Source organism: Eremomyces bilateralis, assembly GCF_010015585.1.
Source record: "Eremomyces bilateralis CBS 781.70 unplaced genomic scaffold P152scaffold_31, whole genome shotgun sequence".
Lineage (NCBI taxonomy): Eukaryota > Fungi > Ascomycota > Dothideomycetes > Eremomycetales > Eremomycetaceae > Eremomyces > Eremomyces bilateralis.
In genome coordinates, this window is record NW_022985097.1 from 210,866 (window position 1) to 230,259 (window position 19,394).

At 52.0% G+C, this 19,394-nt stretch overlaps 5 protein-coding genes across 5 annotated transcripts; 2 read left to right on the forward strand and 3 right to left on the reverse strand.

The window, feature by feature from the left end:
• Positions 1–3: 3 nt before the first annotated feature.
• Positions 4–3,133, reverse strand: P152DRAFT_210074 (MAP kinase-like protein). Its single transcript, XM_033674410.1, has 4 exons — positions 2,820–3,133; positions 2,694–2,767; positions 2,487–2,644; positions 4–2,438 (listed from the first exon to the last, which is right to left on the reverse strand). Exons 1-4 carry the CDS (start codon positions 3,008–3,010, stop codon positions 12–14), a joined length of 2,850 nt encoding a protein of 949 aa, XP_033530443.1. The 5' UTR covers positions 3,011–3,133; the 3' UTR covers positions 4–11.
• A 4,289-nt stretch (positions 3,134–7,422) lies between these two features.
• Positions 7,423–9,255, forward strand: P152DRAFT_404822 (FAD-binding domain-containing protein; the record flags this gene model as incomplete). Its single annotated transcript, XM_033676782.1, has 3 exons — positions 7,423–8,866; positions 8,917–9,041; positions 9,091–9,255. 3 exons carry the CDS (start codon positions 7,423–7,425, stop codon positions 9,253–9,255), a joined length of 1,734 nt encoding a protein of 577 aa, XP_033530444.1.
• A 534-nt stretch (positions 9,256–9,789) lies between these two features.
• P152DRAFT_404696 (Metallo-hydrolase/oxidoreductase) lies at positions 9,790–10,763 on the forward strand (the record flags this gene model as incomplete). The annotated part of the gene is made up of 2 exons (XM_033676776.1): positions 9,790–10,045; positions 10,102–10,763. Coding segments are annotated over 2 exons (918 nt in total), but the record flags the coding sequence as incomplete, so codon positions are not given.
• On the reverse strand, positions 10,754–11,607 carry P152DRAFT_210155 (uncharacterized protein). Its single transcript, XM_033674412.1, has one exon. It carries the CDS (start codon positions 11,366–11,368, stop codon positions 10,856–10,858), a length of 513 nt encoding a protein of 170 aa, XP_033530446.1. The 5' UTR covers positions 11,369–11,607; the 3' UTR covers positions 10,754–10,855.
• P152DRAFT_210105 (uncharacterized protein) lies at positions 11,518–13,346 on the reverse strand. The gene is made up of 4 exons (XM_033674411.1): positions 12,706–13,346; positions 12,411–12,655; positions 11,904–12,357; positions 11,518–11,846 (listed from the first exon to the last, which is right to left on the reverse strand). The coding sequence occupies exons 1-4, from the start codon at positions 13,237–13,239 to the stop codon at positions 11,667–11,669; spliced, it is 1,413 nt and encodes a 470-aa protein (XP_033530447.1). The 5' UTR covers positions 13,240–13,346; the 3' UTR covers positions 11,518–11,666.
• Between the last annotated feature and the right edge of the window lie 6,048 nt (positions 13,347–19,394).

The following is a 19,394-nucleotide window of genomic DNA, read 5'->3' on the forward strand; positions in this document are numbered from 1 at the left end:
AAGAAGGCCTCTCAACTTTTCATCACAAAAAACGCACTCTCCAACAACTCCTCCGCCGTCGGCCGCTTCTCGTGATCAATCACAAACGTGCTGCGCAAAAACTCCGTCATCTCCTTGCTGGCATTGTCCGGAATCGTTGGGCTGCAATCCTGTGTGCTCCCGATTTTGAAGATTGCCTGCATCTGGCTGCAGTTCGGATGCGGATGGCTCCCGGAGAACATCTCCACCAGCAAGCACCCCAGGCTCCAGATGTCCGCCTTCTTGGTGTACGACGTCTGCCGCACGACCTCGGGCGCCATCCAGAAGACGGAGCCCTGCAGCGAGACGCGGGCGCCGGCGCCGGACTTCGCGGCGGCGGGGCTGAGGAGTGAGGAGGCCTCGACGCGCTTGGAGATGCCGAAGTCGGAGATCTTGACGGAGCCTTTGTTGTCGACGAGGATGTTGGCGCCCTTGATGTCGCGGTGGATGATGTCCTTGCTGTGCAGGTACGCAAGGCCGTGGAGGATCTGCCGCACGAAGTTCTGGATCATGCCCTCTGGGAGGGGACCATAGTTGACGAGCATGGACGCCACGGAGCCACCGGGGACATACTCGAGGAAGATGTTCAGGTGGGATTCGTCGGAGTTGGAGCCGAGGTATTGCACAATGTTGGAGTGCTTGAGTTCGCGGAGAAGGCCAATTTCGTGCTTGAGGGCGTCGACCATGCTGTTCTTCTTGGCGTCGAGGGCGTTGTTGGAGGCGGACGACGGCATCTCGACTTGCTTCACGGCCATGAGTTCGCCGGTGACGGCGTGGAGCGCGAGATAGACGCTCCCGAACGAGCCTTGTCCGATCAGCGCACCTTTCATGTACTTGACGTTCTCCCACGAGTCTTGCTCGAGGTACTCGGTGAGCTCCTCGTCGGACCCCTCACTGTCGTCTTGAATGAGTTGTGAGAGACGCTTGTTGAGAGAGTCGCAGGGGTCGGATCCTGACATGCTGCTGTTCGCGGCGCTACTACTCGCGTCGTAATAACTCAGCATCGTCGCGCTGGCTTCCCCATCCGCCACGCTTACTTCGCTGTCGCCCGCGAACGAGACATACGATTTCCGGTTGGGTTCCAGGGGGGACTCCTCGTCTAGTGGCTCGAGAACCGACGACGTTACGGAGTCGCGGTAGTTGGAGGCGTGCGGCAGCCCCAGCCGCATGACGGAGAGCGGCCGCAATGGCCTCGCTTGATTCATTCCCAGATATGCATCGGATATGGCGGGCAACGGCGGCGCATCTCGAAGACCCGACGCGATGCTGACATTGCTAACCGTGCTTAACCGGTTGGCCGCACGGCTGATCCGGCGCGACCGCCGGACGGACATGCGCACGGCCTTGTCGATCTCGTCCTTCTGATACTCTGGGAAGTACGTCGATAGGTCCGAGGCAATGAGCTCGCTGGGTGGCCGGCCGCCATACAGTTCTTTAATCTTCCTCACGCGTGCGGCGGGTGGCATCCGCTCGCTATCCGATCGCTCCAGGTCCTGCGCGGCGGAATTGATGTGTCGTTCACGCTCACGGGCCGATGTTGGGGACAGCGGGTAGCTTACGGCCGCCAAGGACTCCCCGGTGATCTTCTCGATCTTCATCTGGCTAGACTTGCTGTTCGGGATGATGACGTGTTTCTGTGGCGGTTGTTGCATTTGCTGGCTCGCGATGTTCGCCGCCGCTCGCAGCTGGTCGTCTTCCGGTTTGCCCTTGTGGATCTTCCGGAGGATGAGTCGGCCTCGCTCGAGACGCGCTCGGTCGGTACATATGCTCAGGAGTTCGGCATCGTTTAATCGGCGGCAGCGCGAGGGGATCGGCTCGATTCCGTCCAGGACGTAGAAGCAGTGTGCGGTGACGTGGGCTTCGTTGAGTTGGCCTTTTCGTAAGCTCTTCAGGATGATGTCCTCGGCAGTCTTGCAGCCATCGATGCTGACCACGGATGAGTTGGCGTTTTCGAAAATGACTCGGATGAGGGGTTTGTCGGCAGGGAGGATACTGCTGTTGGTGACGGAACCGTCCATGCTAGGGCTGGCACGGACGTGGGTAGCGAAGCGGGCGGTTTGTGGAGTGGTGTCGTTGGGAGTGGTTGATGATCGGCCGGGACCGTATGTGGAGGTACCTGGTATCCTTCCGCCTGATGAGCCTCCACTGGTAGGACCGTGGATGCCGTCTTTCTTGGGGCTATTCATGCCGTATTTGAGGCGACTCCGTTCTTGGTCTACGAACGGGGAGCTTGGTCGCGATGAAGGTTTGCCGGACCCAAAGTTCCCGGCTGCGTAGCTGCTGAGCTCGGAAGCCATGATTTGGCGGGACATTCGTTTGTCGGAGCGAGTGCTGGTATTGGAGCGTGCGGAATGGAGTGGTCGAGGAGAGGCAGACGAGGGAGGAGTGTAGGCGGCAGTTTCGAGTATAACTAAGGATTCCTGTACCAATGTAAGCATCATTCAACTTAACGTATAAGATTAATTTACCCTATTTGAAACCTTCTTGGACGCTTTATGGTACTCCTTATTCCGAAAGAGCTTTATTTGCGTGCTAATTCGAACGCGGTCGCCAACTTTCTTTATGCCAATGTCCTTGAGTGCCGTGGTCTCCATCTCCATGAGGACTTCGCCGCTGATATTGTGTCCTGCGAGCGCGTCAGTCGGGCGGCACGGCAGCAACGGAGATCAACTTACTTCGGAAAGCTTCAGCATAATTGCCAAGACCGAGATTTTGAAGCCAGTCTCCAACACGCTCCTCGTCCCAGTGTCTGCCAGGTCTCTTAGCGGGAATCTAAGATACAGCGACGCGATAGTACGAACCTCACAGAATCATGTCCATCATAAAGCTCTGAGAATTCCGACTCCGTAGGGCTGGCGAAGAAGCCAGGCTGTTCCCTCACCGCGCTCGCTTGCACACGGTAGTTCCCAAGATTGGAAGCTTGTGACGAAGAGAAATTGTTTGCTCCCCCGTGTCCAGCCGGATACGGCGATTTGGAGGCGAGCATTGCCATTGTATTGAAGAATGGTAGGTACTCGATGTATGACTATGGCAAGTGCTTTGTGAGAGACCGTTGTGAAGGGACCGTCGGGTATTAAGTGTTCAGCGAGGCATAAATGAATATAGAGTGGCGTAGACGAGATGAAGCACAGAGTCGGTTCGGAGGTGAGGGTGCGGCGTACGCGAGACTGTGTCACCCAGGAAGGTGAACTGTTTGCGCAGCTATTGTGGTGCTATTGTCGGTGAATAGGCGTATTCCTCTACCAAAGAGAAGGTGACTATCGTCAGATGGTCAGTCAATCCATTTCCACGTCCTCTTCACCCTCTGTTTCATGGAAATCTGGTGGTTCGATATTCACCAAGATGATACCTAGCGGGCAGGGAAACGTCAAAGGGAGATCAGTGGCGGCAATGTTGAACGAACAAAGACAGTGAACAGACGTGGCGAATAGAAAGGTAACCTGAGTCTGGAACAGATGATGACTTACCAGCCTATGAAACAAAGTGTCGGCCGAGTCGAAGAGAATGTGAAATGTGGAGGGATGATCTCGAAAGTGATCAACGATGGCGTAGGTAGGGTGAAGAGGGGTTGTATGTAGGAGGGTTGTCGCAGACGTTGATATCAAAGGACCGTAAGAGAAACTGGTCTGGCGAAGGATTGTGGTCCTTCCCTCTTTCTTTGATATCCCGATCTTTGATATCCCGATCTTTGATATCCCGATCTTTGATATCCCGATGTTCGTATATAGGAGAGGAGAGAGTAGGGGATGGGTGGTACCGAGGAGGAGGAAGCGAGTTTCGGTAGAGGATCGCGTCGCGCTGAGGAACGGGAAACGATGATTCTCTCGGTGGCGGTATAGTCGTAACCCACGAAACCTCGGCGACAGCAGGCTCAATAGGCAAATGGGAGAGCAACCGACGAGAACTGGATCGGAGGAGAGAGTAGTGTCAGGGAGGAGCGTCGAATCAATGGGAATCAATGTACGGGGATGCGGCGAGATGCAGGGGGTTTTGCAGGGGCTGGCGGGTTGTCGTTGTTTCAGAACAAGGCGCATCAAACACCGATCCTTTCTTGGGCCTTTCTCTATTACAGTCTACACAGCTCTAGACCACCACCGTCTAGAAACATTAGGCAGTCGTTGATGCTCCTATCAGATGGAAACATGAGTTCCCTCGTCGTAATTACACAGTATTTCAGGCTTCAGAGGCATGAATAATGGAAGCACGACAGCTCCCACCTGGTCTACCGTCGTCCGTCTATACAGAACCGAGTTCGAGATAGATACACCAATCCATCCACATTCCACGCCATCCCAGCTGACGGCTGCTTTTCGGCTCTCTCCTGTTTCGTTCTAATCAGACGCTCCACAGTCCCCTTGATTCGCCTCTCTTGAGACCTGAAGGCTGAATCATTCTAGAAGTTGTCTGGTTATCCGGTCTCACGGCTTGAGTCAGCAGAGAAATCGCAATCGTGGATCGAACGGGGATGATGGAGCCTGCCAGTGACATCTTCTCGACCTCCGTTCGATCATGATCCTTAGCCATGGAATCCCATATCGCACACGAGCCTTGGAATCCATCTTTAGCGTCTCTTGAAAGTCTTCTCGAATTGTTCTTCGAATCGGTTATGGACGGGTTGTATGCACCTCGAGTTACTCAGCATCCGAGCCTTCATCAGCCGGACAGTGTCTCTGCTGTACCACCATGACCCTGGATCATACAACACTGTTGGTGTGCAATCATGTTGATCCATTACCCACGGCTCTGACAACACGAAACAAGTGGCAAGTGGCAAATCCGGGACCAACTGAGCTGATGAGAGTTCTCCTGTCCGCTATATTCCAGCATCTATCTCTATCAATTCCTTTTCATTGGTTTGAAAGAGGCGGCATCGCCCGAGAGTGGTTTCCTAGCGTTCCTTGTCCTCTTGTGCTTCTAAGTTAGGCTTCCTATATTAACTTATATAGTAAACCCGATCTGCCCGATCGCGGCCACACCGTTAGCGTCTGGTTATATTGCAACTTGGATGGGGCAGGATCCAAAAATAGATGCATAGACGTACTGAATACATAGTACGAAGTGTTACCGAACTATTTATCCAGGGTTCTATCGCCATTAGAGCATCCTCTGCCTAGACTTGCGTCGGTATAAACCTCACTCCTCATCTATTCGCCTACCGAGCCGCTCGCTCAGGTACTCCGTCGTCTCAGTTGTCTCGAAGACGGAACGGAACGGAGCGTAGTCGACCACGTACATAGTAGTGTCTGAGTTCTCTGGCAGAACACCAACGGGGGCTTTCTGTTCCAGATAATTCAGAATCTGTAATGGATCGTTCCACGGATGCTCTCTCCCAGATACCAGGTAAATCATTAGAAGGGGCAGCATGGTGAGCGAGTACAAGTCCGTTTCCAGCGTTGCATACTTTTTAAGGTCTCTCGAACTTGTCTTTCCCCTTTAATGGTCCTATGTCTTTGTCATGACGCTCTTTTGCAGCCGTCTTCCAATCGAAATTGTCCGGCGCGGTTCTCCTGGTGGGCTTCTCCTGATCAATTCAAACTTTCATGCCGACTGTCTTTGTCAGATTATAAACGAGGAAGCTTTCCCGCGATCACATCGGCAACCTGCGGACAAGTACTGAGATGAATATGGATAGGCAACTAGTCCATCAAGTCCATCAATTCACTTCGTATGGTGTTAGCTGCTAGGACAACCTTTGGTGGCATATCATCCCCGAGAGCATGGTTCAGCAATGTTTCCTAGACACGAGTGTGTTATTGAGCAAGCTATGGGATCAGTGAAGTAAGGAGCAGGTGAATTCCGAAGGCACTTAATAAATATACTTTGGTCAACTTTATTAAGAACGAAGACCCTAACGGGAACCGGATAGCACGTTAAATTGAAATATTATTATTATTAAGAACGAACGCATGTGGCTTTGTCGGTGGCACCACACGGGGTTGCCAGAGGAATTGATCTGGAAACACCAGCTGGTTGGCCATTCAAGTGCTGTGCTTTTCTTTTGCAGGTTCCAGCTTCGAGTCCGATGTGGAACAACATTCTATGGGGATTCTCATAATACTTGCTATCCCATATCTTTTTATTACAAATAGCACAAGGTGCCCCTCTTTCACCGGGCACGTACGTCGAAGATATCGGAATTTGTTGTCCAAAAGGATCAGGCTGGCACGGCCTGATCAGTCAGCGTTGTCAAGCATAAGATGCGTATTGCTCTCCCCTGGTCTATATTCGCAACCAGGTAAATACCGGCCCTGAAATTTTCCTATTAGGGGTCCTGTTCTTGAACTGGTAGGCTACTTTTGCAAACGAGAGATACGTCAGGACTTTGGGACCCAACATGAACCTGGAGATACCATAAAACATCAACCTCTTGTAGTTGAAGACCGTAGGTTTCAGCCTTTTCTGGCCTCTGCTCATCCCTATTAATACGCCTCAATGTAGCTGGCCACCACGTGCTCGACTTAGGTATTTGTAGCACTCAATCAAGCGACTCATCGGCATCATAACCGACAGTCCGACACTGTATACGGAATATGGAGTAAGTAATTGGACATGAGTGTTTGTTGACTGGGAAATTGCCATATTGGTCGCCTGTTGACACTCGTCCCCTTTGGTCTATTATGTTGTCTAGTGGCTGGGTCTCCACCTTTGTTTGATGTCTCATGAACCATGTTGCTACCTTAAGCTGCACATTGCCAGGCATCTGCATCTCGAGTGAACAAAACAGCCGAGTTCAACTTTCGTTCCTTCATCCATCTATCTGGGGTCGATGGCCAGCAAATCCAATTTTACTCGCCAATCTCACTTGCCGCGACGTTTAAGCACCATCTCGCTGTCTCGCCGCCTCGCCGTGACCGAGCGCCTTTTAAGAAGACCTAAAACTCAGAAGAGAGTCTAGCTAATCCAATTGATACTGAACACGGTACGGAGTTAACCAATGTGGAAGGTGTATGTACTTGACCCTTGGAGTCAGCCCCCTTATTCTGTTGGCTCAACCGTAGAACAGTAAACTGCTGCCACCGCCACGAACGCCACGGTCGTATTAACCGTCTTATCGGTCTCATAAAATTGGACAGGAATAGGATTTATCCTTTCAAGAAAGAACTCCTTGGTCCCGGGCGAAATCCATCCAATTGAGCTGTTCCCTTAGGACCGGCCTTCCTGGATGAACCACGGACAGTAACCATTCTGATGGAACATCGCGATGGAGCTAGTATCCAGAGCTAGAAGACCGTGTCACCGGTGACGCGAGCTTGTCCGTTCCTCCATCGTCGTTAATAGGGATGTCGGCTTAAATAATGCCGCTATGTAGGTGCAATTCCATATTATGTTAGAGTCCCGAACTGTGGTTCAATATTTTCAAGAATCGTTCTCCCGTTGTGCCCTTCTTCATATTATCCTGGCGTTATGGTTTCTCTAAAAGTCATTCAGCCGCTCCTACTCCTTTCCATCCTCACGGTAGCGGAAGATCTTGCTCGAACATGTAAAGCTGTACCGGGAACGGCGTCCTGGCCCTCCACGTCTGATTGGGATGCGCTCAACAAGACACTATCCGGAAACCTCATCAAACCCCTTCCTCCTGGCGGCGTTTGTCACCCCGAGCAGCCAAACTACGACGAGGCGGCCTGTCCGGCTGTTCAACGTGCATGGACAACCTCATGGAGCTTCCACATCGAAGATCCAGTCGGCAATGGCTATAACAACTGGAACAACGACACTTGTCTGCCTGCCCCTGAGAACCCGTGCAGTGCTGACGGATATCCTTCGTACGTCATCAACGCAAATACAGCACAGCATGTCCAGGCCGGGATCAACTTTGCTCGCGAGAGGAATATTAGACTAGTCGTCAAAGGCACCGGACACGACTTCCGCGGCCGAACTGTGGCTCCCGACTCTCTGTCAATCTGGACGAGGCATTTGCGTGGTATCCAGGTGCGGGAGACTTTCGAAATCGAAACAGACCGGCAGCCGTGCAAGCAGTGCTCCTATGGACCGGTGGTCACATTTGCTTCCGGCGAGGACCATAGCAGCGTTTTTGCAGAGGTCAACAAGCACGGCTTTATGCTTAATGTTGGCGCCGCCGGCAGTGTCGGCGAAGGTGGTTATACTACTGGCGGTGGGCACTCAGTCCTCAGCTTCCAGACAGGTCTCGCGGTCGACAATGTTATACAAGCCAGGATCGTCACGCCGGACGGGAAAATCGTCACGGCCAACCGATGCAAAAACAGCGAGCTCTTCTGGGCATTGTGCGGTGGTGGTGGCTCGACCCTCGGTGTCGTCCTGGACTTCACAGTCAATATCTTCCCGTCCGTCCCCATCGCATACTACACGTTCAACTTCGTATCCACTGGCACAGACATTGCGCACTTCTGGGACGCGGTCGCATACGTGGTCGGGAAGTATGCGGATATTTCGAAAGGCGGTGCAATGGGCTACACGTCCGTCGCACCAGCCCTCGGCACCTCTCCACCCGGCTACCAGGGAAGCTTCACGGCGCCAAATATGACCATATCCGAGCTCTCGGCGTTAATAGACCCAATCGTAGAAACGGTGGACGCTCTGTATCCCGGCGAAATCCAGACCGTCGTAGATACTAGCTCCTGGGGCTCCTTATATGAGTGGTGGACGGCCAACCCCGACATCACAACGGCCACTGGCATCAACGTAGTGATCGGCTCGAGGATCCTCGACGAGAGCGCCCTCAAGCATCCGCAGCTCGCGTCGTTGATTCAGAAGGCGACGCCTCCTCGCGGGCTGCGGTTGTATCTGGTGGCCGGGCCGGGTACTCACCAGTACGCGAACGATTGGAATTCTGTGACGCCAGCGTGGAGAACGGGCTATGTGCACGCCGGTAAGTCATGCTGTGGTCGATAGAAGAACATGTTTCTGACAACGGTGCAGTGGTCTCCGGACCATTCCTACCCTTGAATGCCGCGTCGAAAGCTGCTGCAATTAACAACGTGACAACCACTTGGATGGATCCTCTACGGGAGCTCGCACCGAATACGGGTGCTTATCAGAATGAGGTATGATCCCTTTCTACCGCGTTCCCAAGCCTTTACTCATATTCTTTAGGCAAACGCTTTCGATCCGAACTTTCAACAGGAATTCTGGGGGAGCAATTACCCGCGACTGCTCAAGGCCAAAAGGCAGTTTGATCCCAATGATGTTTTCTGGTGCCGGAGCTGTGCTGGAAGCGAACGGTGGGAAGAAGTTGGTACTCAGCTTTGCAAAGTCTGAAGCCAAGAGGACCTCGAAACTACCGCATGGCGCAGGCCTAAGCCAACTTCCCTTGTATTTCACTACCGCTTCCGGTCCTATTAATTACAAGTAGAATCTGAGGACCTGTGAAATTGCCGCCGCAAAGAGCGGTTTGTGACGCGGTTTTTGGCGGCATTTCCACACGACCTGGTCACGAAAATCAACCCTTCTCCTCCCAAAACACCCCGTAATGCCAAGCGCACGTGACTCTGTCCATCATCAGTTTCTTGAGTTGATCATCTAAGATCTAGAGTCGTTTTAACGCGTCTCGTGGTTGTTGGGGCCTGTGCACGATTTGACCGGATTACTCTGACCCCTCACAGTAGCACGGGAGGTGTCCCATCACGCATGGGAGAGGTTAGATTTCTTCCACATTGGATGGCTGATACCAATCTCGCCCGACACTGAGACACAGACCCCAATTCTATCGATATGAGGGTACCCACGATCTGCTTTGTAGCGGAGCGACTCAATTCGACGACATTCAAAATAGTTCGATGGCATTCAAAATAGTCGACGGCATTCAAAATAGTCGAGGAGGAGAAATATCTCGAGTATCCCCAGATATTTGTTAAAATCCTGGATGAGACGCTAGTCATTTTGGACACAGAATGTGGAGGTGCGGCGCAAGATCTGGATGTGACCGTGACCTCTTTACGAGAATATTTGGAGACCGTCCCCGTCGGAGATAATGGAAAGGAGCCGTTGAACCCAATTGCCAGACTGAGTTATATGGTAGTGTGCACGCACTGTCACTTCGACCATATCGGTACGCTCCCTTTGTGCGAAAGTATGGAGTATGAAGTCGGGTCTGACATCAATCAGGGGGGATCGAACAATTTCGTGATCATCCCAAATCGTCAATCTGCGCCAGTTCCTACGACCGCTCGTTTCTTTCTCCTGCGAACCTGCCTACGATTTCACTATGCAGGAACCTCGGAATCAGGACACCATCGTATAAAGTGTCGCATTGGTTAGACGACGGCCAATTCCTCCAGTACAAGTCCAACTCCCTTCCGCTTCGGGTATTCCATACTCCAGGTCACACCCCGGACGAGCTAGCGATTTGGGACTCAGACGAGCGCGTGCTGTTCGTCGGCGACTCATTATATGAATGGGTTCCGATTATCTTTCCCTCGCAAGGGAATATAGTCCTCTTCAGTGACTCGATTGGTAGGATGAAGCAGCTCGTTGCGGAGTGGAATGCAGATGAGTCGAGCTCCAGAGTCAAAATTGCATGCAGGCATGTTACCTATGACGCGGACGGAGAGCAGATACTAAGCGACGTAGAGGAGTTCTTGTGGCTTGTGGTTACTGGCGCCGTAAAACCGAAGCAGTCGGAAGAGTCCAGAGGCGATATCTTGGACCTGTATGAGGGAGACGATGGGAAGTACTCGATAAGGTGCCCTCACAGACTGGTGCTCGATTTCCGTGTAGATGAAGAGGCAATGACGAAGCTGAAGCAACGAAATGGTCTCATTCCATAAATCGTGGATTGTTATTCTCTTTTTTCTTTGGGGTGCGAGCATTGCCCTTCCCGGTGTATCTCATTGCTAGCCGAGCTTTAGATCAGCTACCATCAAGATGACGTGTTTCGCATCCTTTGAGCTCTCCTCTCCTCGTGTCCGCTTATCTTCCTCCCCCAGAGATCTTTCCAGATCCAAACGCCCACTACACCAACGATAGCACCACCGAGATGTGCCGTTGTATTCATAGACTTCACGAAGAAGCCCACAACCTGATCGAATACGACAATCGTCGCAAGTATTCCCCAGGCAGGATATAGTCCCGGGTCCTTGAAGAACAAACCCTCCAAAGAGACCTGGAAAGGTGCGTAAGGGTCGAGCATGTGGATTGCGGAGAGGAAGGCGAAAACTGCGCCAGAAGCCCCCATGCTGAAGATGTTAAACCGCGAGCGCAATGAATAGTAATACAGAGAACCAAGCGAGGAGAGGACGCCCGCAGAGAGGTAGAGAGGAAGGGCGAAGCCGCGATTGGAACGTCGTATGCTACCGAAATTGCCTCCAAAAACGGAGGTTCCTGACGGCGTCTTCTGCTGTCTTTCCACCTCGGCGAAACTCCATCGTTTCATTACCGGAGGTGCCCAAAACTCCCCGTCACTGTGCCTAGGCCCTGCAGGCGCCGCTCAAGTTCGTCACACGTCAGAGCAACGCTATGTCAATGATCGTCATCTCCCACCATCGTCGCATGCCGTCTCATCGTCGAGTCATCGATCACCTCTTCACCAATCTCGTCGTGGGCGCTACTGGCACCATTTTCGTGCATGTCCATTGCTAAGGATTAATTTAGGGTTTATCCACTCGAGATTCTTCCGATGGCATCGCAGCATTGGCTTCCATACCATCCACTTCCTACCAACCCAGACTGGACTATCCTTCTAGGTCCGCTCCGCTGACCAGCTGTTGCAACACGTCCCCAAAGAACCAGTTCTTATATTGACTACCAGCAGAGCCATACTGCAATATGCGCTTATAGAGATCCAACAAAAGGAAAGCCCCTCTAACGCTTCGTGTGCTGGCGCTTAAGCGGTCGTCTGGTCCTACGTTGGTCTAATGCCAGAGCAACGTTAGCAACAAGAACTAAAAGAGGGGGTTGGGGGGATTTACCGTGTTTTCATCACTGTCGATCCATGCATAGTAGATTTGGTGATCGTGCCCAACAATTGTCGCTCCGGGTTCAGGGAAAACCTTCACACAATCCTGTGTTTCCGAAGCTGTCCCTTCTTTGGCCCCAGTACTAGCGAAGCGCTGTGCTGTCTCAACCAAGCGAGCCTTGTTCCGTAGACTTGCCGCGAGCCAGACACTCAGTTGAAGTTCTGCCTGTGCATGACCTCCATCACTAGGCTTTACCTCAATTCCAGAGAATAAAGCTGTCCGCTTCGTGAACGAGTCCCTTGTATGCCCCAAACGGTCTCGCATTCCATTCCGCGCCAATTTCTCATATAACTCGCTCGTCGCCGGATCTTTATGCGAATATGATAGAACGTAGTCGGTTTTGCGCTCAATGAGTGCGTTCGATGCCGTTCGGCTCAGGAAATTGGTTTGGACCCGCTGGGATTGTCTGCACCGATAGATTAGATTCAACTCTGATCTTTCCGAGTTGTGTCTACTTACACGCTCTGCAGAAGCCACTCATTTGATACACTTTCCTTGAGAGCTAACTCTAGAAGCGGTTGGATGACATCCATGCACCAAGCATTCTCATCTCGATGATTCTGCTCACAGTCCCGAGCATTGGCAACGATCCTCTGAATATTATCAAGAAGAGAAAGTATATCTTTGGGAGCGCGTTGATCCGTTTCGTCGTAGGCGTCATCGTCGATTTCGTCCACAAGATCTGGATCGGACGAGATGACCTCCTAGAAGAAAGTCAGATAGGACCCGCGCGGACAGATTTGCAGGGACATACCTTAAGACCTGCTGGAAGGAAGCTTCGGCCAAAGTTAGTTATGAGAAGCTTTCTCAATCCCCGCACTTGTTTGGGGATATCCGCTCTGATGAGACTGTCAGTTTGGATTGAAGGTACTGAAGTTCTCAGCTCGATGGCATGATCTCGTGTGGGGCTGTTGTTTCGTTTCGGACTGGAACCTGAGCCTAGTGATGTTGCACTGAGCACCGTGCGACTGTCGAGGACCGCAATATTCCTAGAGCTAGAGCTGAGGACTGTATCACTATCTTGGCCTCGCTGCCTCTTCCGTGGACTCGAGGAACGCTCGGTTGCAGGCAATGAAAGACGTTGCTTGCGCCTCGTCGGGTTTTTCACGGATGAGGGAGGAGTTACGGTCTGGAGTGGGTGATACAAGAGTGGCTTGGAGGACCACGACAATCGGACAGGACTGGACTGCAGCGCAGAGCTCTTCGAATCCTTAGCGTCTCGGTGACGGGAACTCGGGATCGCTCTCTGTGTGTTTTCAATCCATGAAGCAATATCAGCAGGTTCCATAGGTGGACAATGACGGCTGGCGGCGTTCTTTATGTCCGAATACTAGAAGTGAGAGAGATTCATACGCACGTCAGGCCTCTCAGTGAGGCCCATGTGGGGTATACTTGATGTTGATGTCGCAGGAAACATGACATTCCCGCAATAAACAAAGCGAGTCACGTGTTAAGCCTCGGTTTTCCAGGCATGAACGCACAGTGCGGTCAAGTGCAGTGGCGATGAAAGAGACGTGTCGCGACCGCACACGGGTCGCTGGCGATGGGCGTAGCATCCACTACCGTCGCCAGTACCGACCGTGTCTACTGCCTCCGTTGGGCAGGGTGTTTTTTCATCAAGGGAGGCCATCAAGGAATGTGGGAGATGAAAACCATCCGATGGGGATCTATCTAGCCTGCAACTAGATCCTGAAGTCTAACTTATTATTAGGCGGATGAGGACGCGTCCTAGATCCCCAACAGGACACCCTTGGGCTCGAATCGGCTCTGGGATCGCCTCGCTGGCGAGTAGTCCGTGGGTGGTGAGGGTTTGAGATATTCCTAATCCTTATCTCAGTTGGGACTCAGCTGCCAGATGATGGATGGTCCTGCGCGTACACGTCCCCGGTTTCTACGCGTACACGTTCCCAAATACTAGACGTACACGTCCCCAAAGATGGTTAGCCTACTAATTTCTGTGACCACCAACTCGCTCAACGTGCAACTGCAGAACTCGCGGAAATGGTGATGTAGAGATAGATATATAATAGAGAAATGAACGTGTAGTATACAAGATATATCATAAGTCGAGAGTCATAAAAACTCCACCATCTGAGGTCCTTTGGATCGCTCCACGAGTCGCTCCTGTACCACGCCTTTGATTTGCTCCCCTCGCACGCCTTGGATTTGCTCCCCTCGCACGTCTTTGCCTTGGTATAGGCTGTGGGCGTGGAGCACGATTAGCCTCTCGATCTGCGGTTTCAAATCCAACCTCTTCGCAATGAGAGGACGTTCCACGCGGTGTAGGCGTAGACTGCGAGGCTTGGAGTTCACCAGATGGAGAGACCAAGACAATGCCCTGTAGCTTTGGCTGGCGAACGGTCCGCTGAGAGGTAGGAATTGCAGGCTCTCGAAGATGACGGAATGGATCCTGTGCAGGACCGAAGACAGGCTTCCTGAAATATAGCCAGTGCTCATCAATCAAGGAAAGGGGAATCTGCCAGTCTCTAATCCGCCGGAGGTTCTCGCTAATAGTATGGGAGCACGGTAGGCCCATCGATTTAGCAAAAGTCCCTGTACAAGGCTGGAGAGGTATAGGGCGGGTAAGGAGAGTCGCGCGAGCTAATTGAGTCTGTTCCATCAGCTAATTCAAGGCCGGTTTGGAGACCCTGTCGAGGAGGTCGTCAGAGATGACTGAATTACATCTCCACCGCGTTAAAGTCCTAATAGAGGCCGTATCGTTGGCGGCAATAGACTCATTGGCGTTCTGTACGACTGCCTGGAGTATCAGAGTAGTCACATTCATCAAATCTTCTTTTGCTTCTGTAACGTGCTGCTTGATCACGCCGTGAGCGCATAGTTAGCAAAATTCCCGAACTCAAAGTATGTGTTAGAACCGCGGAGTCTCCATTATAGCCATTTCCAGAGATATCAACGTACGTATCTCATAGCTCGATCTCACTTTGATCTCCGCGGTTTTAAAGCCACTTACCTTCTTAAAATCTTTCAGAAATTGAGCACGGAGCTTCCTCATGTCCTCCCTTTGCGCCTTTGTCTGATATAAGATATCAAGATGTCTTGGAAGTACGAACTTTCGCGTGAGATTGGTATTAACATTCATAAAGATATGCCAATTACATAGATGGCGCGGAATCCCGGCGAAAACGAGCTCGGGTGCATTGATCAAGGCGTCCTCGCTATCCGTGAGTATTAGACGTGGAAGAAGTATACCTATGGCACTTTTGAGCTGACTTAATACCCAAATATAGTCGTCTTCGGTTTCTCCCTTCATAAAGGCGAACGCGATATCAAAGTTTGTCTTTGATGCCGTTGCCCCAACGGCATGGAAGAGAGGCATCTTGTACTTATTAGGGCTTGTCTACTTCGTAGCTGGCAGGTTTAAGAAGCAGGGGCCAGGTGGGCGTTTTGGCTTCTCTATTATCACGAGCGTAGCGAGTTACTTAAGTGGTATTGGTAGAATCAAAAACTTTTTATTGCCCTCTCATTGGCTAGACAGGGGTTCGCGAAAGGAAACCACGTGATTTATGAGAGGAAACCACGTGATTTCGATGCTTTTTACTGTTTACTTTCTGTCGCTCTCTTTCCTCTCCACCACTCTTCCCACATGGGCCTCGCAGGGAGGCCTAACGGGCGTAGGGATACCAATCAATCAATCTACTTCTTATTCCTGATCTACCACTTACTTATCCTTCTATTATTACGCCTCCGACATGTCATCTTCTGGAGACGCCGGTGGTAGAGTATGCTCGAATTGTAGGTCCTGGAGGGTTGATAAGGAGTTTACTTCGAAGCGTCGCCGACTACTGGTCAAGAAGTGCTGGCGATGTCGTTACGGCCACGATCATGGTGATGCTGTAGGTAGAGTGAATGATTCGAATACGTTCAAGCTGACATCATTAGACCCCCTATCTTCGACCCGCCGCTACGTCTACGCGAGACGCCTCGTCCTCGCAACCAACCGACACTGAGGACGATAGGTCTTGGAGGCGGGAGGCTTCCCTATTCCACCGTGCCGGAATACATAGCCAAGACGATGGGGATAGAGCCGCTGCTCGCAGGGAGTATAATGCTATGTCACGGGCTCATCGCGCTGCTACTCGTCTACACCGTAATGTCCAGCCGCTACCAACGTTCGGGGATTATCTCCAACGACGGAGGCTATCACCTTCACATCAACCGCAATCAGGTCAAGGTGCTCCTGATGATGGCGACAACGGGTTTAGGCGTCTAAGTCCGATCTCCTTGGCCGGGTTATCCCAAATTCAGGGCGATGAGCAACCCCGTACACGTCATCAGGAAGATGAGCAACGCGATCGTACACGTCAACGGACAGATGAGCAAAGCGATCGTACACGTCAACGGAGAGATGAGCAACGCAATCGTACACGTCAACAGCGAGATGATGGTCGTACAGAAGCACTTCAGCGCGGAGATGTTCGCCTCGATCCCCAGTCCCGGGATTTCAACATCCAGGATGCCAATCTTTCCGAGCAGGATTGGGGATACGTTAAGGCCTTCCACCAGGAGATGGCTAGTTTGAACCTTGAGCACTGCGCCCAATGTGACGAAAAATGGTTTGATATGCGTCTCGTGGATGGTATATGTCATCGATGTAGGATCGACGATAGGAAACGAGGCGATTTACCACCGCTGTATTCCGCAGAGAATCATTTAAATCCTGGTCTGGGCCCGTCGCATCACAATCTTCCTGAGTTATCTCAAGTAGAGGAGCTCCTTATCGCCCGTGTCCATTGTGCTGTGGAGGTTCGAAAGGTTAACGGTCTTCAGTACCGTTATACAGGACATATCATCAACTTTATGAGAGACGTGGGGCGTGTATACAATCGACTACCTCTCCTTCCGAAAGACCTTGAGATCGTTGTCCTTCGCCCTGCGAATTGGGATCAGGATCCCCGTATGCAGCGCCAGTTTCGACGCGACTACCGTGTTCGCCGTACTGTCATCGAGCAGTGGCTAACCCATCTCAAGGTTCACCCCCCTAGATATCTGTCGTGAGCAGTTGCTAACCCATCTAAAGGTTTACCACCCCGGATATCGCGATGTCGTCGTCGACCCTAGCCGCGTGCAGCATCTTCCTATTGATGATAGTATTATGGAAGAGGTCGGCGTCCAGACTATTGAGGAAGAAGAGCTAGGAGGCGGCGATGACGATACGGGAGACGAGGTAGATTACGTCGCCGTAGTCCCGGATCTCCTCCAACCCCAGACGGAGATGGAGCAACTTCGGCAGCATGTCGATGATGCTCATGAACGTCGACGTGAGCATCTGACGATGCCTGAGTTTAGATTGACTCCTCTATCTGAGTTTAACCACTCTCAGGCTCTTCTAAGCCTGGCGTTCCCAAGCTGCTTCCCCTGCGGTATTGGGGACTTCGTTCATCCCCGTCTCCGTAAGGTAGAGTATCGTGAATATATTAAGCATCTGATGAGGTTCCACGATGGTCGCTTTGCGAAACATCCGCGCCTACGGTATGTCCTTTTTAACACTCTTTTCCGGAAACAGGTCAGTACCCGTGCATCTTACTTCGTTCGTCAACGTCCTGAGCATAATGATCTATCTCTTGAGGAACTCCGTGCTGCTTTTGCGGATGACTCTCCTGAAGCCCAGGCCCTTCTGAACTCTATTATCCGTTTTTCAGGGAGTCTACGCGGCACGCGGCCCTATTGGATTGGGCGTGGTAAGCAGCTTGAAGCTACCGTGCAATGGTTTGGGTCTCCCGACATCTTTTTAACGCTGTCGGCCGCCGATTACCACTGGGATGATCTACAGCGTCATTTACCTCAATATGAGGAGTGGCGTAATGGATCTCCAGCGGAGCGGATCTCAATCTCACGCCGGAACCTCCGAGACTATCCCCATATCGCCGCCTTCCTCTTTCATCGGCGCCGTGAGGCTCTCTACAAGAATTTAGTAGATCCTAAGTTTAACATCCGCGATCAATGGGGCCGATACGAGTGGCAGGGTCGCGGCTCGTCGCACTCACATTTCCTCCTCTGGCTAGACCGTGCCTGCCCTAACAGCGAGCTTGATCGTATCCCTACGGAGGATCTCCCTGCCGCCCTTGAGAAATTTGCGCAGTTCTGGGGCGGTCACATCACGGCGTTAAACCCCGAACCTTCCCGTCGGGTGCGACCAGAGGATGAGCGGAGTGCTATCGCGCTAAGTCCCCACACCCAGGAGAATATACTGGCCCATTACTCGGCTATCATCAACCGTGTACAGAGGCACCACTGCAGTGATGCGTACTGCCTCCGTACGAATAAACGCACTGACCGGAAGGAGTGTCGTTTCTACGCCCCATGGCGGATCCGGGATGTGCCTGTGGTTACGAAGGATGAAGGCAACCCTAGGTTCTTTAACTTTCGCGGTATCCGGAACGATGATCGGTTAAATCACAGCAACCCTGCCCTTATCACAGCCTGGCTTGCGAATATCGATATCACGCCCTGTACAGGGAGTCGAGCAGTATTAGCGTATCTTGGAAAGTACTGCTCAAAACCAGAGAAGAAGACGGCCACCTTCCACGATATCCTAAAACATCTCCTAACGATCGTTCCCGAACATACGCGCCGGCCATTCCTTTCGCTGACCACGAAGATTATGAATCGTCTAATTGGTGAGCGGGATTGGTCAGCCCAGGAGGTTTCCCATATTCTTCTTGATCTCCCCCTCCAAGTCTCTTCACGCGTGGTGATTTCCGTCGATTGTCGCCCGGAGGTGGAGCAGCCCCAAGGAATTGAAATCCAGGACGATGGGACTATCCAGAGCGGCCTCTCCCCTCTTCAAAAGTATAAGCAAAGACCTGAAGCGTTTAACGACATTTCCTATCTTGAGTTTCTACGTTGCTATGAATTCGCACGGGTTAACTCAATTCGGAAGAGAGGAGAAGGGAAGGAGCGGGCGTTAAATTACTTCCCCCGATATTCATCGGTCGGCGATACCCGCGAAGACTGGTGTCGCGTTAAACTGATGCTACATCACCCCTTCCGCCGTATGGATGATCTCCTCCGGCCCGAGCTTGATGGTCTGCTTTTTGCGTCGTATTCTGAGGTGTATTCCGCGTCTTGCGTGAATGGTCAGCATAACCATCCGGTGGATCATTACGACCCTATTGTTCTTGCGGACGAGGATGAGTTTGAAGAAGGCGCCAATGAGGAGGAGGATCAGCAAGGGAGCTGGGATGAGCTCGCCGGTCAACTGCCTGGTCGCGATAGAACCGTTCTAGAGGACCCAGATGCCCTTGGTCAACGACCTCTTGACCGTGAGTACGATTGGGCGTCCCATGTCGGGAAGTATGAGATTACGAAGGAGTGGTGGGCCACTGCAAAGGCCCAGTATCCCTATATTCATGAAGCTGTTCCCTTCGCACCTGATACCGTTGAAAAGCTGAACGCTAAACAACGTATAACATACGATATCCT

Bases quoted from the DNA above. Each gene is read 5' to 3' on its own strand.
- P152DRAFT_210074 (XM_033674410.1), bottom strand. From the start codon at position 3,010: ATGGCAATGCTCGCCTCCAAATCGCCGTATCCGGCTGGACACGGGGGA. The intron at 2,768-2,819 runs GTTCGTACTATC...GAGACCTGGCAG, and splicing joins GATGGACATGATTCTGTGAG to ACACTGGGACGAGGAGCGTG. The intron at 2,645-2,693 runs GTAAGTTGATCT...ACGCGCTCGCAG, and splicing joins TTATGCTGAAGCTTTCCGAA to GACACAATATCAGCGGCGAA.
- P152DRAFT_210155 (XM_033674412.1), bottom strand. From the start codon at position 11,368: ATGAAACGATGGAGTTTCGCCGAGGTGGAAAGACAGCAGAAGACGCCG.
- P152DRAFT_210105 (XM_033674411.1), bottom strand. From the start codon at position 13,239: ATGGAACCTGCTGATATTGCTTCATGGATTGAAAACACACAGAGAGCG. The intron at 12,656-12,705 runs GTATGTCCCTGC...ACTTTCTTCTAG, and splicing joins TCCTTCCAGCAGGTCTTAAG to GAGGTCATCTCGTCCGATCC. The intron at 11,847-11,903 runs GTAAATCCCCCC...CTCTGGCATTAG, and splicing joins TCGACAGTGATGAAAACACG to ACCAACGTAGGACCAGACGA.